We start from the raw sequence: 17,499 nt of genomic DNA on the forward strand, positions 1-17,499 counted from the left end.
TCTGAGCTACGAGTAATCGGTATTTATTATTTCTTTGGGCAAAGTTCAAGCTGGAGCTTAGAAAATTCGTTTCAGTTTGCTTTCCCGGGGTCTCTGGGTCATACTTGCGCTTTTGGGTAACGATAACAACCTCACGTTTTGGCCGAGCACAGTTGTGTCAGCTGTAGCTCTCCCTGCAAAGGCTGCCCTTTGTTATTATGTATCATTTTTAGGAAAGATATTATAGCCCTATTGGAGACGTGAAGGATTTTGCTGTGGGTGTCCGCAGGACAGCTGCACCCACACACTCAAAGAACCCCTTTTGAGCCAGCCAGGCTAGGACTAGCACTTGTTTCACAAAACAGGTCCTATGTGCAGTAGGAAGGTAAGCAGCAAAGAATGGGTATGGTCTTTGCTGCCCCTCTCTAGCAACCATCACTGAATGCCTTCTTCAGAACAACCTCCCAACTCTTTCTCACCCTATTTCTACCACTGCTGTTTGCCTGCCCCCAGCAGCAGTCACTCCAACAGTAAATTTTTGCCTAGAAGATCAGAAATAGATACACCTATCATTACCTAGTTGTGGATAGTCAATCAAGGTCCAGAGAGCTTAAGTCACTTATTTCAGGAAATTGTTTGCAACAGGCAGCATCACATCAGTAGCTTCCAACTCATGCATCAGGCACCATCCACTGGGCTGATCTCTAGCTAAGCAGGAGCTTACAACACACAACATTTGAGTGTTGCACTCAAACTAGATAAAATTTTAAGGATCAAACTGACCCAGCAATTTCAATTTCTGAATTAAAAAAAAAAACACAACAGATTGGATAAACTGTATAGGTCATCTGGTTGTTTGTGTACTGCTTTTAAGGAATTGCTCTCTGGTTTTATCACTTACATGACCATGCATACCATCAGTCTCAGAAATTTTACAGCAGATCAGTTGAAATGAATGAAGTTGCACTGGAATTCAGCCTGCAATAGTAAATAGAAAGCAGCGCTCTAAATCGTATACGTTAGTGCACAATATAGTTGTAAAAATGACTAGAAATGATAAATACTGTCAAGAAGCTAATAATAAGTATAATAAAACTCCATCTATGATAGAAAACGTGTTTTTTTTTTTCCATCTGTTAAGTGATAATCCATGTGTATCTGTCCTGCAGCTGTACAAATGCTTTACAACTGGAGACAAGCTTTCCACAGAGCCTGATGGCATCCACACTCTTCCCATGTCTGATGCACAAGTCAGTCTGGCACTCCTCCAGTTTCTTTTTTCTGCCAGGTATATTACAGCATTCCATAGCTGCACATCCTTTCAATAAGACAGTGTTCCATATATGTATTTGTTCCATTTAACTATCTTTTTGCTGTCTGATCTTATGCTTTATTCTCCAGTATTCTATTCATGTGACTTTGAGATTCATCTTCCAGCTCTCCCTGCCCTGTACATAGGACATGTTTGGTAACCATAATGTGTCATGTCTGAAACTTCATGCTGATAAAACCAGGAAGCGGCACTTCCAAAATCATTTCATTACAGAGGCGGTATCATTGATTCCCATGACCTATTGACCAAGGAGTTATACCACAGTTTGAATCGATCAGAATGATGTGTTACAGTGCCAGGACCCAATCTCCTAACAGATCTGAAATGAGAGTCTTATAATTTACTTTAGCATAATACAGAAAGGCCTTCAGAATCCTTAGATTCTCTGCAGAGTTTCAAAAGACTGCTGAGCTTCATTTCCTGGTGCTTGTGCTGAAGATGATAACTCCACTTCAAAGTAATAACTCACAGGCAGGGTTCATCACTGCTCTTGATACCCCCAATTATCCTCAGGAATGAGTGAGGTATGAGGTCTTCTCCTATAGACAATCTAGGCTCTGACACGGAATGCACATAACCTTGATACACTGCTTCACAGCAACAGCACAAAGATCCTAACAGGCCTGACATGAACCACCTCTCACTGACGTTGCAGCCTACCAGATCAGGATCTCCAATGTTAAATACCAGTAGATTAATATTCTTTCAAAATGCAACAATGCATGGTATTATATGGTATATTTGACAAGACCTGAGCACACACTTCTATAACCTCAAAGATTTGTTTCCTTGCCTGCTTCATCTCACTAGTGAGATGTAGTGCCTCAAAATAGTACTCATTCCATTTTTGGAAAAGGAGGAAACAACTCTAACGGGCTGCCACATAATTTTAAGCAAAAAGAAAAAGTGCAGAGGGCAGCAAGACCCTCACAGTTTTGGGTTTGTTTTTTTTTTTTTGGCACTAGCTCAGTTAGTGCGTGGTTTTGATCCCACTCCATCTCAATCTTCACACCCCTGCTTGACAGCATCAGGTTTTAATTCAAGTTGTCACTGCTGACTCACTCTGCGAGAAAGATCTCTACAGATGGGATATCTCCTGCTTACCAGCTTTCACCTGTGCTAGTTAACAAATTCTCAAGAGAAATATTTCAAGATGAAAGAATCACATAAACATAAAGGCTGTTCATCTGCTTTGGCATCCTCTTCCCTTGCAGAATCAAGTTCTGTAGACGTAGCTACACAGCTTAAGTATATCACCTGCAGAGTAACATCTTTGTTCCAGATTAAAAGAGACCAATTCAAGGTTTGCTGCTGCACTTAAATTTTGGCAGTGGTACTATTCACTGGATGGAACTCAACTCTATACTCCCTTCCCTGTATGAACAGCGGGCTGCTAAAATGAAAAGAGCCAGATCGCACTCCACACATTCTTTAGAACCTGCAAGAATCTTGGAATATAGGTTTTGGACTGCCATAACATACATCTGTGGGTCTTCATCTTATTATGACAATTCTGCCTAACCTTTCTAACACTTGCAACAGTCTGAATAATTCTGCAAACTGAACGATCCATATAAAGTTTCCAAAGCCTGGCTTCCCCACTACGTGGTTTACTTCTTCACACTCACCAATACATAATTAATATTCTCCTTGGAATACTGTCTAGTAATATACAACGTTACTATGGTTCCTCACATCCTGCAGGGACATCCCTTTCCATTTCACTTACCTCATCAGTTGTGGCACTGACAAATTACTCAAGGAACATGACTGTGCAGGGCCAGCTGTTCTCAAAAGAAAGGTTGTTCCCAAAGCTTAGAAGCCAGGATAGCATGCACTGTGGATAGGATGCTCAACCCTACTGTGCTCAACACATTACAGCAACAAGCTGATAAACCCATATTTGCCCTCAGTCTATGAAGTGGTATAGTTTCCTTGCATCTCTGTTAGCTGAGCCTTGGGAACTACTTAACTGAAGGACAAATCTATGTACCCTATGTATTACTGATCCATCCACTAGATAACATCAATACTTTGGCAGAAAGACTTATTTCTGTTTTGTACAAGATTGAGTGGGATTTACGGTCAAAAGCCCTAGTTGACAATTCCAAAATAAGCATGAACCTTTTTAGCTTTGAAAATGGAAGAAAAGTCTTGAGCTTTCTTAGCACTAGAGGATTAGTGAATATCTTCTTTGTTCTTTGGCTAAGAAGCAGCATGCCTTTTCCTTTTAATTCCTCTGGACATGTTTTGACAAAGGGTTAAAATGAAATAATACAGGTGTTCATCTACATTCACTAACTTCTACAGAAACACAAGTTTTATTTTTTTTGTTTCTTCCGGCTAACTACATTCTATATGCATCATCCTTCCCTTCCTTGAAAAGAAGGTGGTTCTTTATAAAATTGATAAGGTGACCCTTTATTTCTCCAGAATAGTTCAAGGTGATCCAAAACAACAGCCTTCTCTGAAATGCGTTTCAAAAAGACTGCACTCTCTCTCAGTGCCTATTAAGGTACTGATAAGGACTGAGCCCTTTTATCAGCTGAGCTCCACCAGAACTCAAGCTACATCACTGCTTGCTAATAGCTCTGTAACTTGCATCTGTTAAGCAGTCCTGTGGAATGTTATCTATAGATAATACTTAAAGACCATTTGACAGAGTGGTCGTTAGGCTGCACAGCTGCTATGCAAAGGCCCTTACCTTATTTCCATTTAAGCATTTGGATGAACTACAGCTTGGAGTCACCTACAGCAAGAAGAGGTTTGTAGCCTGTCACTTGCAACCAGAACAATATGTTAAACAGTTCTTGGAGAGGCAGAATTGACAGGGAAACCTACTTTCTTCCTTCTTTATCCTTCTGCTGTCTTGACTCCTTTAACACCACATACCTTTGAGATTTTGCAGTTATACAGATCTCTGCAAAATGTGCTCATAACATTCGTATGATGGAAGGAAGATGGGGCTTGAATTCACTCCTGCAGACACTGCAAAGATGGGGAAAAACAAAACAAAACAAAACAGAATTAAGATATATGTTAAAGCTTATATATGATACACTTCAGAAAAAATAAATCAGAGTAATTTCTATTTTCACAAAATGCTGCACCAAAAGCACAGGGCTTACCCGATTGCCTATCTGTAGGCTGTCTAAACAGCAGAACAGCAATGTGTTTAAGGAATAGGATACAACACATGCATCCTTTGTGAATCAGGACAGATAACCATAGAACTTGCATCAACCGCATTGCTGAAATTTCAGGATTGTTTTGAGGTAAGATTGAGAAGCAGATCAGGGAGAAGAAAATATGAATGTTGCTTTTTAAAGCTGATTATTAAAAAACACAAAGAAATCCCAACCCCTTGAGCAAAATTCTTTGCACTCATGTATAACGATACTGTTATTTACAAAAGAGTAGACTGAACCATATACAAGGAAATAATATTACCCCATCTCTCGTCATCATCTCTTCAGCATTAATTATTCAACTCCTGGCATTTAATGTTTGGCACCTTCAGTATATTCTGTAAAGTAGTTTTACCTGCAAAAGTCTTTTTGGGAAACTATCCTTGCCAAATGGTAACTGCCATCCTAATAATCCTTCATAAACAGATGAAGGATTTTCTCTTTAGCTCCCTGAACTACCTCACTCCACAACCAGATGAGCAGTTTATGCAAATGTATATCAAAAAGCAGCCACAGAGAAGGAAAGAAAAAGAGTACTCTGCAAACGAAGACTTGACACAATGTATTTCCCAAACCAATCATCATTTTTGATGCTTGTTCTCCTCATCAGGTTTGGGTTTTGGAAGATTTTTCATTTATCATGAATTGAATAGATTTAAGCAAGCACAGACCATGTAAACAGTATGACTACACACATATTCTTAGTTTCTCACTACCCTTTTCTACTCCCTGTTCCTTTCCTGTATCCTGGATTCAGCCTTTATTCAAAGAAAGAAAGAAATCTTGCTCGCTGCCTTCATCAAGTTTGATAACTCAGAAACTTAATTTAATAAATCTCTTAGAGTTACTTTATTTCTAATTTCTTGCTATCAGTATCAAAACTCTTAACATGTAACAAAGCACAAATTTTGAGCACTCTTCAAAGTTAGGTCACTCACAAAGGTACACTGCCAAGAAAGAATTCAGTGTTAATACTGAGTTAATACTTCAGCTCTTATATAATTAAATTAAAATTCAATCAGAAATGAGACAAATCCAGTCTTAATTAGTTTACTACCTTTTCCTCATTCATTCTGGAAGACAGACCTGATCTGCAGATGATTAAGATGATATGCAGTGGAGGAAGCCTTGCTGTGAGAATCCCTAGTCATTTACTGCTGAACTAATCCCAAAATAGATGGGCTCATTCAGAATAAATGCCCTGTCTTCTAACTTACGTGGGGAAGGGCTACAAAGCAAGGCAACATCAAAATCCAGGGAAGAAAAAATGAAATGAAAAAAGTCAGTCAGGACTCAATACATGACATACATGCAAACACAAACAAGAAAACCAGATGTAGCTCATTGCTTCAGAAAAAAAAAAAAGAATCAAAAGATAGATATGCTGTGTTCAGAGAAATCTGATACTTGCATGTATCAGATAACAAGCAGTATTGAGCAGGTTTTCTTTGCCTTGTCTCAGACCTGGCTACCTTGGCCAGTGCCCGATGCATCTCTCTATTATTCACAGATATCTTCCAAAATCACATATATACAAATCACTATATAGTATGGCTTCATATAAGAGAGAATCTTAAGATGCAAAAAAAAAAAAAAAAAAAAAAACACCAACCACACGACACAAAACCAAAAACCCATGCCACAAAAGTAGGATCTTCAACTGCAGTATTCCAGTATTCCTGACGGATACATTCCAGCATCATCCTCACCCCACATAAAGGCCAAGCACAAATAAGTCCTCTGAACATTATGTCATATGTACAACTCCTTGCCAAAATTACATACTTACATTGCTGATGTGCCATTAATCCAAGATGATACAGAGATTTATAACAAATTAGGTAATTAACAGGAAAGCACAAAGGCATCATGGTTTTGACAGTGCATATTGCTTAAAGTTGCACACAACCACTGTGTAATTGTTCACTCTTTCTTTCCTGATCATCCAGCTTGACAGCTTGGATATGATAAGTATAGCCAAGTGCCCGCTGAAGTTTATGGAGTATGTATGCTACATATATAAGCACTCTCTTATGTTAAGTGTTCTTAGAAACCATACCCCTGTGATACTAAATTGGACTTCTGAATTTAGTACTACTGATCTTTATCTTCAGGTTTTGATTTTGAGTCACCACTGACTACGCGGAGTCCTAGAAGAGGATGTAGTCTATACAAGCAAAAAAAATTTTTAAAAGATTGTTTTATTTAATATATTATCTCAGTGCATACAAGAGGCAGCAATTATTTGTGCTCAAATGTGTGAAGAACTATGATTTAATATGGTTTTTGTCTTAACGATTTCATACAGAAAATGCATTACTGATATATAAGTTGTTTATGATGAAATTAAAGGCTTGTGTGATGTGGATATTAAATAAACTTATCAGAGCAATTTTAGAGATCAATTCTGCTGAAACAAGGTAACAGCAGCAAAATGGTTATTGCTCCCAATACTGGCATAACGTTGTGCTGGCATATTGGTAAAATGTCTCCAGTAGTAAACAAATTCAGGCAGACATCAATTTATCATTGCACTATCAATGTTATCAATACTACCACAGATGAAAAACTCAAGAGTAGCTCAGTGGCTGGAGAGATTCTGGGACCACAGAACACAAAGCTCTGTTTGCAGCAACTGAACCTCTACAATCGTCTCATAACTTCTAACAGGATACTGACAGAGAACAAAAAAAATACGTTTAAGGAATATTCGTGTTCTGTCACAATAGAAGAGGACATTAAGCTGTCATGTAGTTGCCAAATAATTTTAGGCTTTTATTATGGCTTCCCTTGTATCAACAATGACAGTTACTTACTTATGGTTACTACGGTGACATTTCCTTGTTTTCTGAACCTGTAACACCCATCCTCTGGAGAATCCACATAACTTCTTTGGGAGCATGCTCTTTGATTTACGGCATTCCACAAAACACAACAGGGAGCTAGGTATTCTGCAGTTTACTCCACGGACTGAGAAATGAATTTCAGATATTCATTTAATATCAGATCACTTTTAATTCATGTTGGGTTAAGATAAAAGTGCAAATAAAGACATTTATTCACAATACCCGAAACAGAAAAATTTTTAAAATAGAGGTGGGAAAATATTCTGAGATTAAATAAGAATTTTAGTTACTTACTGTCAAGAGGCCTTGCACAGACTTCTATAATATCCACCTTGTTAATATATTACCCTTTTTTTTTCCCCCCTGCATATTTACAACTGACTGAATGCTTTATGGAGAATGTGCAGCCTTAGACTAGCACTTCAGCACTGCTGCAACACCCACCACAAGCCGGCAGTCTGGAGCTCGCCCCAGGAACTGCAGTCGCTTTCTTTCCTTGCAGTCATGTCATCAGATCACCATCACCTCTTTGTTTTACTCTTCACATTAATTTATAGCTTGTGAAGAATTTCTCTAGTCCCAGTTTACTCACACTGTTGAGACTGACTTTTGTTAAACTTCCAGTATATTTTTGTAAAACAGAGAAAAGTTGCATCCATTTCACCCAGACAATATATGATATACATCTACACACTGACTGGTTATCGGCAACTCAGGGTTTAGAGAAATTATCAACTTTCATGACCTCCTACTGATATTTTCATAATAGGTTGTATGAAAAAATGGAGAGGTTCAGAAAAATGCTGATGGAAGTAGAGGAAAGAGCACAACAGGGGTTTCCTGCCTTTCTAAGTTTACTGTGCATTTTTATTCTTCAACTATAAATTGTAAACTCTTGAAAGTTAAAGCCATTACAAAAATAAAATAAAGCTGTCACATTCATATGCCTTCCATGGCACACTGAGAGTAACTACAAAATTCCAAGTATAATTCAATGTTGCTACAGTTTCATTTCATTAAGAGGTGTTTAACAAAACGTATTTCTATTTCTTAATATTGCATGCTAAATAATCACCACATTATCAGTTAACACACCACTAATAAGAATATTTTTAGCTAAGTTCCCATGTCTTTCATTGAGTCCATCTGATCAATCTGGCCAAGACAAAATTCTGTGCTTAGACAGCTGTTGCCATATCGATGCATTGTTGTAACATGGAAAAGGAGGCAAGTCAGAGTAACTTTGCCTTAAATCACTTTGGCCTCGATATTCTATATTAGCAGTTCAACTGTACTGGTAAAAACATGCTGTCAGTTATGAGTGGAATGAACACGGAATGAAGGGCTGTTACCACGCACTCTTAATACTTACTTTGTTGCAAGTCTGAGCAGCACCAATGAAAAAGACTCTGCAAGAGACCTCCAAAGGAAGCATCAACTGCAACAGCTCATTTTCTTTGTTTACCAGAATCATCCTTTAGATACAAATACTATAGAAGTACAGCACATACAGTGGTATAGAAAATATGTTCTAGAGCTCCATTATTCCAAATGGAAAAGGGATCAGCTGATCTGCTGGTTTTTGTTTTCCTCCAGATATTGATTTATGCCCAATAAAACATTTCTGACTACATTTGTTCAATTAAAAAAAAAAAAATTAGCTAATTGATAAAGACAGCTCAGATCAAGAAACATGCATTTGCATAAACGCACTGGCTGCAAAGTAGCTTCTTTCTCTAAGCACTATCTTAATTTAATTTTAAAGAGCAGCATCTCACCATTACTGTTACTACTGCTTTTCTCCTGCCTGTATTGCAATCAAGACGCTGAAGTCAAAGCAGTAGCCATCTACGACTGCCACAAGGAATTCGACAACAAATGCTCAAGCTTCACCACATCACATCTTCATTTGTCTCTATTGAATAACACGCGTTAGAGAACAGCCACATCACCGCACATCGCTCCCACCCTGACAGAGAAGCACAGCTCACCCAATGCCCTCGCGGCCTAAGCAGTTCTCGGGCAGGAGGGCAGCGGCAGGGCGTTAACCAGGAGAACGCCCAGATGGCAAGCACGCAGAGTACCGCTGCCCAGCTGGAACCGACGCAGCGCACAGCCCTGACCCGGAGCAGCTCTCCCTGTGCTACGGAGGCGATCCCATCCAAACGTCGTGAGGCGCCCTAAAGCAGGTAGCGGGCAGCAGGCAGAGCTACACACGGCTACGCAGAGCCAAATGCGTGAAGGCTATTAGACCACAAACACGCGGATCTTAAAAAGCAAACACACACAACAGCCATCGAATCCCCCGATACGGGAGAGAACGCCGCTCAAGTCGGCGGCGCCCACCCGCTCGACGTGCTGCGGACCGGAGCCGCCCACCCGGCCGGGCCTGCAGCGGGTCCGAGTCCCACTGCGGCCACCGCCGAGCGCGCTGCGAAGCACCGGCCGCCTCAGCCGGGAGCTGGGACGAGCCGCAGCCCCGGCAGCCCCCGGCCGGCCCCGACCCCGAGCCAGCCTTACAGACCACGGCCGCCCCCCGGGACCCAAAGGAGAAGGCCGCGTCCCGCCGCCCGAATCCGGATGGCGCAGTCGCCCGCCGCGGCCCCGGGGGCGGCCATTTTGCGGCCCGGCGGATGACATGTTGTGCGTCGTGCGTGCCGCCGCTCGACGGTTGCGGGGCCGCCCCCCGCGCCCGGCGCCTGCGCAGCGCGCCCTGTGGCGGCCGAGCCGGGGCAGCCTGCTCAGCGCCGCGGCGGCGGCGGCGGCGGCTGGAGACAAAGCGCCCAGCTAATGAATGGGACGGGCCCGCCCGGCCCTTCCTTTTAACTCCTTCGGGCCCGGCCGGGCGGCGGCGGCAGCGGCGACCTCCGGCTTTCCCTGCGGCGGCCGCCCGGGGAGGTGAGTGGCCCCGTTCCGGCACCGGGAAGGGGCCGGGCAGGGCGCTCCGGCTCTCCCCGCCCCGCCGCCCGCCGCCGCCGCCCGCTCTCTGCCTCCGCGGCGCCGGTGCCTGCGGGCCGCGGCCCCGCGCCCCGGGCCCGATAGCGCCCCGTCCCGCTCGGGAGCGCCCGCGGGACGGCGGCGGCGGGGCGGGCGGGGGGCGTGCGGCGGGCAGGAAGCGGGGAGTAGGCCGGCGGTGCGGGCTCCATTGTCTGCGGGGCCCTGGGAGGGGGCTCCGGCGGGCCGGGCTGCGGAGGGGGGCGCCGCTCCCCGGGGAGCCGCAGGGCCGTGCCGCCCCCCCGCCCAACCCGGGGTCCCCGCGGAGCCGTCGGGCTTTGTGCGGGCCTGCCGGGTCGGCCGGCACCCCTCCCACCTGGCCCTCCCTGCGGGAGGCCCCGGGAGCCGGGCCCCGGTGGGGATGGGAGGCGCCGGGACCATGTGGCCGCCGTCGGCCCCGTCCCAGATGGCCGTGGGGCCCGGGCTGCGCGGAGGGGCCGGGTGGTCCTGAAAGCGTTTCTCCGGTACGCGAGGGGACGGGGGAGGTGACCTCAGCCGCGGCGTAAGCAGCGCATCTCTTCCTGCGCCGTGCGGGGCTCCCAGCCCCGTCCTCCTTAGGCAGAGCCGCTGTTGGTACGCGTGGAGAAAGTGCGCGGCTCAACTTCTACGCTCGCTCTTCTCGTTCTCACTTCGGACGCCGTGGTTTCGCTTAAAGATGTCTTCTGTAACTTCCAGGTCTGCGCCGAAGCAGCGTTGACAGCAGCTGCCGGCTGTATTGCAGTGCTCACGGAGTTTGGAGGGTGTCGTGTGCTCCCTGTGCTGCACATGCACTCTGCTATAAGTGTGGAAGAGTTTCTTAAAGCTAGGAAAGTCACAGCATTCAGAGAACCCGTTTTGCTTTAGTGATGCTCAGTACATTACTGTGAAGTTCAGCAGTGTTTGGCTCTCCCTGTTCTTCCTCGGTGCTCTGTGTCTGAGACTGTTATGCCGTGTTTCGGAGGTATGTCTGGGAGATGTCAGAAATTCAGCATGAGCTGTCACACTGCAACTGTCAACCTAAGCAGAGACAGGCTTCTGAGCCCCCATAACACAAGTATGCTTCTCAGGCTGTCCATAAGCACTGCTTTCCATATGGCCCATCATGCTCTTGTGAGTTTTGCTTCTTAAGAGAGGGAACACGGTTATTTTCCTATACAGGGTTTTTCAAGAATTTGGTATCTTCCTTAAAACAAGCCAGGTACCTTCAGGATGGTGTCTGTGGAGTGCGTGCTGGGGGCAGCAGAGCCCCCGAGTCATTGACTGTCCCCAGGACACCAGGCTGCTGTTGGAAAGCTCATACAGGTACTGAGTGGGGGCTTTCTGATTATTATGTGCTGTGAAATTTGATTTGAGGGAAAAAAAGAATACATTGCTAGCAAAAGCAGCGGGAGTTCTTTAGTGGACTCCTGGAAATGCAGGTATTGTCTGCTGGGGACAGGATGGACTGGGACTTGAGGTACAGCATGCTCTTGTGCGTGGATGTCTCTGTCCTTTCAGACTTAGCTGTCTGCATCTTCCTAACAAGCACTGAGGGATTGATAGTGTAGAAGTTCTCCGGAGTTAAAAAATTGATAGAGAATAAGGAAAACAAAAGTAAATGAAATAGCTCGACTGAACCTCTCAGAGAAGTGTGTTCCCTAAGCATTTGTGCTTTTTGATGACTGTAACTTGTTTGCTGATACACTGTATGAAGCACAATTGTTACATGTTTCACTGACAAGGTGGAAGTCAGCCTGCAGCGGTGGAGGGCTGAGCAGGTATTGGCTGAGCTTAGGGGCAGTGCTGTGCTCCTGGTACCCACTGTGTGCAGCCTCTGCTTCTGTTTGGCTGTTTCGACTCTTCTTAATTGAGACTGCACTGATTGCAGACATTCTGAGCAAGCATTGTGTTTGCAGAAGGACTCGTGGTGTGGGATTGTGGTGGAGTGCAGAAGGGGGCTAAGTGTGTGTGGTATATCACCAAGGCTTATCATTTGGAAGTAAGGGAGCAACTGAACTCCACAGGTGTTTATTTGAAATTGTCTCTGTCTTAGGCTTCATGCATTACATGGAGTAAATGATGCCATCCTATCTATCAGTGATTCTTAAGAGCAAGGTGTTACAGAGGAAGTCCTGACAATATCCTGAGTCATTAAGAATAGCTGCTGCTTTATGTGGCCTTTGAGTGTGCCATATCTCTTGTTTTCCTATCCTTTTTCTTGGAAGCTGTTTTATTCTAATTTTCCACAACCCTGACCATGGTAAATTCTGTGAGATTTCTTTGTGGCTCTGAGAAAGTTTAAATCAAGAATTAACATGGGTGTGTTGGGTCATCTCCCAAAGCTTTGCTGTGTTTTACCACTCTGCCATGGAGTCTCCATCAGAGGAGATTTTCTAAGTCCTGGTTTCTGAAGCTTGCTTTTAATTTGCACAAGTTCTTAACTTCCAAATGAGCATGATGGGCTTGCTGTGTAATGTGCAATTAAAATAATCTCCTTTATGCAGACAGGTGAGATTACACATGCACATTAGTTTACTTTCAGACAGAAAGCACTCTTATTCATAGTTTAGATGGGGTTTTGCAGAGTGTGGGCCATAGTGTTCATAATGTATAATTCATCATCAAGTTTGACCATTTTTTTTTTTCTTAAATATGGATAGTTTGGGTATTTTTATTAATATCAGCATAAATGAATGTGATTTGCATAGGTTTTTCTGTGTGTGTGTGTGTGTGTGTGTGTGTGTGTTTTAGCATACATTTTTCAAATGGGCTTCACAAAAAGGTGTTCTCTTGCATCTGGCAAGTGGACATTGTTTTCTGTTCAGCTCTGGCTACTTGCTCTGTATTTGCTGCAGGCATCATCAATAACTGCCAACAGTTCTGAACTGTGAGATTGTTTAATTTTAACCAATTATTGAAAAAATGGAGTCATTCCCATAACCTGAAGATAGCTTTTATGTGAAATGTGGAGTGTAAAGTACACACAAGAAGAATTGAAACTTTTATTATTTTTTTTTCAAAGTGTAGAAACTGCTATCCAGAATTACATTGTGATAAATATTTTAAACGTGGTAGCAGAGTTTTGTTTGCTGTTTTTTTTTTTTTGTGATGAGACAGAGTGTAATGTGATAGTCTGTTAAAATAACAGTGGGGAAGACCTTGATTCTTAAGGGCCTTGTTTGTGTTCGAGTATAATCATTCAGAACAAATGACTTTTTTTTTTTTTTTTTTTTTTTATACTGACCGCACATTGGAGAGAGCGATATTAGCCTTCTCTATTAGCCTTCTCTATAACTTGTGTAATATTAATTTTCAGCAGATGTTGGCATAGAAAATTTAAACGTGGTGAGCTTTGTTTGGCCATTACTGCTCCCTATCTCTGTCCTCTTCCCCCTCCCAGTTTGCTTTGTAATGACATGTAGGGTTGAACTATCATTCACTGAAGAGTTACTACCTCATTTTTATGGCTGTTTGAAAACTGTCTGGATCTCTGATTTTTCCATGTCCTGTTTGCTAGTTTGTGGTCACTTCTGTCCCACAGGTGTATTCTTTCCTCCATGCAGTGGAGTCGTTTCTATTCAGTTGCTCTGATTTTCTTCTGTATGTGCTTTCCTGAATTTGTTTTTGCCTCTAAAGAAAAGAAGATCAGATGCATTTAAAGTGACTTTTTTTTCTTTGTTATTTTCACTAAGAGAAACGATCAGGAGAACCCAAACATCACCTTGATTTGAATTAAATGTTTGGCCCAGCCTGAAACTGTTTTGTAGTCATCATTAATGAATGAATGAGAATGGAAGTCACTGTTTGTTTTGTTTTTTTTCTTAGACACCAGGAAGGGTGAAGATGGTGCATTCATACCCTCTCTTGCCTGTAGTCTGATGGCTCTGGAATTGCAAGGAATGTGGGAGAGCCAGGTTTGCTTCCTCTCCCTGCCCCAGGACCTGAATCCGCATCTCTCAGAGCTCCCTAAGGAGCCAGGAGCCATGGGAATGGGGTGGGTCTGCTCACCTCACTGACACTTTCCACTTTGTGCACGTAAATGTCACCTTGTAGAAAGGACAGCCGAAGGTCTCAGCAGTCAAGTTAGCAGGCACAGAGCTTGGGAGATGTTCTTACTTGCTGAACAAAGAGTATGGATTTATTTTTAAGTGCAAATATCAGTAAAAAACCTTTCATGTAATACATCTGCTAATGCATGGTAAGCATGCAACTAGGATTTTCCCTTCTCAAAAGGGGATTCTCAAAAAATACATGTATTTATACACAATTGATTCAAAGTCTAATGCGAAGCACTGATTGTAAGGGAAAGTAAGCACTGATTGCTGGGAAAGATGCTTCCCTGTTGGTGCTTGGTCTGAATCTTCATAAGAGGATGACGTCTCATCCATTAAGCACTACAGAATTCAGCTTTTTAAAATTCTTATTTAATTATTAATTTGCATTCAGATTTGGAGTAGACAATGTGTACTGGATTTTCTGAGATTGCAAAAGATACCTTGCTGGTGTTCTGGTGGCTTTTGTTTTGTTTTTTATGTATCAGGGCAATGAAACATGCAGGGACTCTGCACTGTGAAGCTTGTGTCTTCATGGTCAGTGGGCTAGAGAAATGTGTCCTGTGATGGACCATTTTGCTTTTTTTTTTTTGTGCCTTGCCAAAATTTTGACTTAATATACTCTGCTTGTAATCATTTCTTTCTTGTATTTGGGGAATGATAATCTTGTACTTATCCTATGTTACTACATGTTGGTTAATAACCATGCTAGGTGCAGCGTGTAAGCAATGCATTTGGCTCAGGAAGGGAAGCAAAAGCTTCCAGGTGAATCCTGTAGTGCATTAAAAGGTATCGACAGACTCCCTTGAGCTGTTGTAATGTAGTGCAGACTACTGTGGTGAGAAGTGAGTTTGTTGCATTGGCTTCGTTTGGAGAGTAAAATGTCATATTGTCACTCCTAAGCGGAAAGAGAATCCATGGGACATCAAGAAAAGTACAAAAAATGTCTTTTCATGTTTCTGCATATTCATTTTTGGTTTTGCTGTTATTTTTTTTGTTTTGGTGCCCTAGTGTTGAAAACATCTAATTTTTCCTGACATTTGTGTGGCTAAATAACCCCCCCCCCCCCCCCCCACTACCCCCTTTTTTTGTTTCTTTTTTTAAAACCCCAAGTCTTCATGCCCACAGCTCCTGGAGCTATGATCTAAAGAGAAATTTGTTATGTCCCACGACTCGCTGCTGTAAGAGATGACGTGACCAAAAAGTTCTATTTAAAAGGAATTACTTTCTTCTTTTCCTTAGATACAATCATCTTTAAGTTTGAGTAACAAGTATTTAACCTCAAATGAAGCTTCCTGCATGCAGCGGAACAGATATGTAAGTTCCTTTGTTTTTTTGTTTTTCCCTTGTTTATTAGTTAGTGGATAGCTTGCTTGTTTGCTTAGGGTCTTACATTATTATTGTTAGTATTAATTTAGAGTAAGCCAATAGATAAGGGCAATGAAAAATTATGTATTTGAATTGGCTTGTATGGAGCTTAGTAATTTAGCAGGAGGTTTGTGTGAGTGTCTGAGATTTAAAAATTAACATTGTAAGCCTGGATATCTTTACAGTGTTACATTAATAGTAACTGGCGTATGATTTATAGTGCACCTCCTACTCTGTGGTAACAGCTGACGTATATACATCCTCACTCTGCAGTTTACCTCCTGAAAAAGAGGGAAGTAACTCGCATGCTCTACATTCATCCCATGCCCCGAGTGCAATTACCTCATTCAAGGGTTTTTTTTTTGTTTTGTTTTGAATTCTCACTGATCAGAGTAAACTTAAGTATTTTCTTCTAAGGTTTTTGTTTGAAACAATTTTTTTCTTTATACATTCAGTTTGAATTGTGGCTACAGATTTTTGGAAGTGTAAAATTAATTTCATGCCTAAAAAATACATGAAGATTAACAATTATGTGTAGATTATCACTGTTATTTTTGTATAGTGTTTAAGATAATGCTAATCCTCCCCATCTCCCCTTCAATAAAAACAGTTCAACTTTGGCTATGTGACTTGCATTTTAGTGTGGACAAAAAGTTTAAGAGGTAAAATGCTGAGCAAGGAAGTCTTGGCGGAGTCATGTTGCACACACAGAATACTTGCAGGATTTTGTTATGTATTAAGACTGTGGATATTTCTTTGTCAAGAGTGTAAGCAAAACTAACTGTTAGTGCTTTCGAAGTCCATAGCATAGCCAAAGAACTGGAAAGAGCAGTGATCGTTTGCAGCAGCCTGTTGAGTCAATTCTTGATCACTGTAAAGGAATCTTTGAAAAGGGATGATGTTGCGCTTCACAGAATATTTAGAAGTTCACTCATATTTGATGCTGAATTCTAATACGCTCATCTAGGGATCGCTTTGTACTGTTTCATTGTGTGATGTCAAGCACCATATATTTTTATAGTTCTACCTAAAGTGGCTCCCAAGGCTAAAATCCTCCAAGAAGAATATCCATTCTAGTATTACCTGTCAACTAAAAATGAATATCTTGCCTTAGTATCTTCAATAACTTTTTTTTTGTATTACAATCCAGATGATGTAAGTGTTGACTGCAGTTTGGATTGTTCTGGTTGACAGCGAAATCTTTAAGTAGTTAGTGCCAACACAAGCTCCAAAAGAAAAATACATATGTTTTATTACTTGTGTACTGATGTTTGTGTGCTTCTTCAAAATTCATATTGTTTTTTTCTTTTTTTCTCCAATTATTTTGTTAAAATTTTATAAAACACAACCATATTTACATTTTATTTAGGGGAGTGTGAAATACGAGTAATATATCATATATAATCATAGAATATGCAGAACTGGAAGGGACCCGTTGGGATCATGTGAGCCCAATTCCTGGCAACAGTGTCTAATACTACTTCTTGTTGGGGATTGCTTTTCTGCAAAGGGCTAGGCTACAAAGGATTATCAAATTTAGCTTGCGCTTAAAAAATTTCTCCTTGCTGTATGATAGTTGAAGACTAGCTTTGTTTTTCCTGTGTGTTTCAGTGTATCAGTATGCAGAATTAAATATATTCGCCACTACAGATTGCACTGTACTCTGAACGAACAAATTATTGCATGCTGGTTCATAGAGCTGAGTAGCATGGCCTGAAGAGCTAGCATTGTGCAAATGTTCCTTCTATTTGTCATGCTTCCTTCATTAGTGATTCATTAGG

General features: G+C 42.0%; 2 protein-coding genes across 6 annotated transcripts in view; one reads left to right on the plus strand and one right to left on the minus strand.

The window, feature by feature from the left end:
- LOC149919433 (uncharacterized) lies at positions 1 to 10,061 on the minus strand. Its single transcript, XM_090136677.1, has 3 exons — positions 7,317 to 10,061; positions 4,205 to 4,300; positions 1 to 957 (listed from the first exon to the last, which is right to left on the minus strand). The coding sequence occupies exon 1, from the start codon at positions 9,984 to 9,986 to the stop codon at positions 9,594 to 9,596; it is 393 nt and encodes a 130-aa protein (XP_089992803.1). The 5' UTR covers positions 9,987 to 10,061; the 3' UTR covers positions 1 to 957; positions 4,205 to 4,300; positions 7,317 to 9,593.
- ZBED4 (zinc finger BED-type containing 4) overlaps positions 9,453 to 17,499 on the plus strand; it is a 27,768-nt gene continuing 19,721 nt past the window's right edge. For 2 of the 5 annotated variants that reach the window (XM_090136630.1, XM_090136626.1), the window contains exons 1-2: positions 10,083 to 10,244; positions 15,593 to 15,667. The gene's annotated coding sequence lies outside the window, so the exon portion shown is untranslated. Of the gene's footprint in view, positions 9,536 to 10,082; positions 10,245 to 10,820; positions 14,293 to 15,592; positions 15,668 to 17,499 lie in introns of those variants that run through there. The other 3 variants (XM_090136637.1, XM_090136648.1, XM_090136644.1) reach the window with 3 other exon arrangements.

This window comes from Phasianus colchicus, chromosome 1 (genome assembly GCF_987193195.1).
Source record: "Phasianus colchicus chromosome 1, bPhaCol1.hap1.1, whole genome shotgun sequence".
Classification (NCBI taxonomy): Eukaryota; Metazoa; Chordata; class Aves; order Galliformes; family Phasianidae; genus Phasianus; species Phasianus colchicus.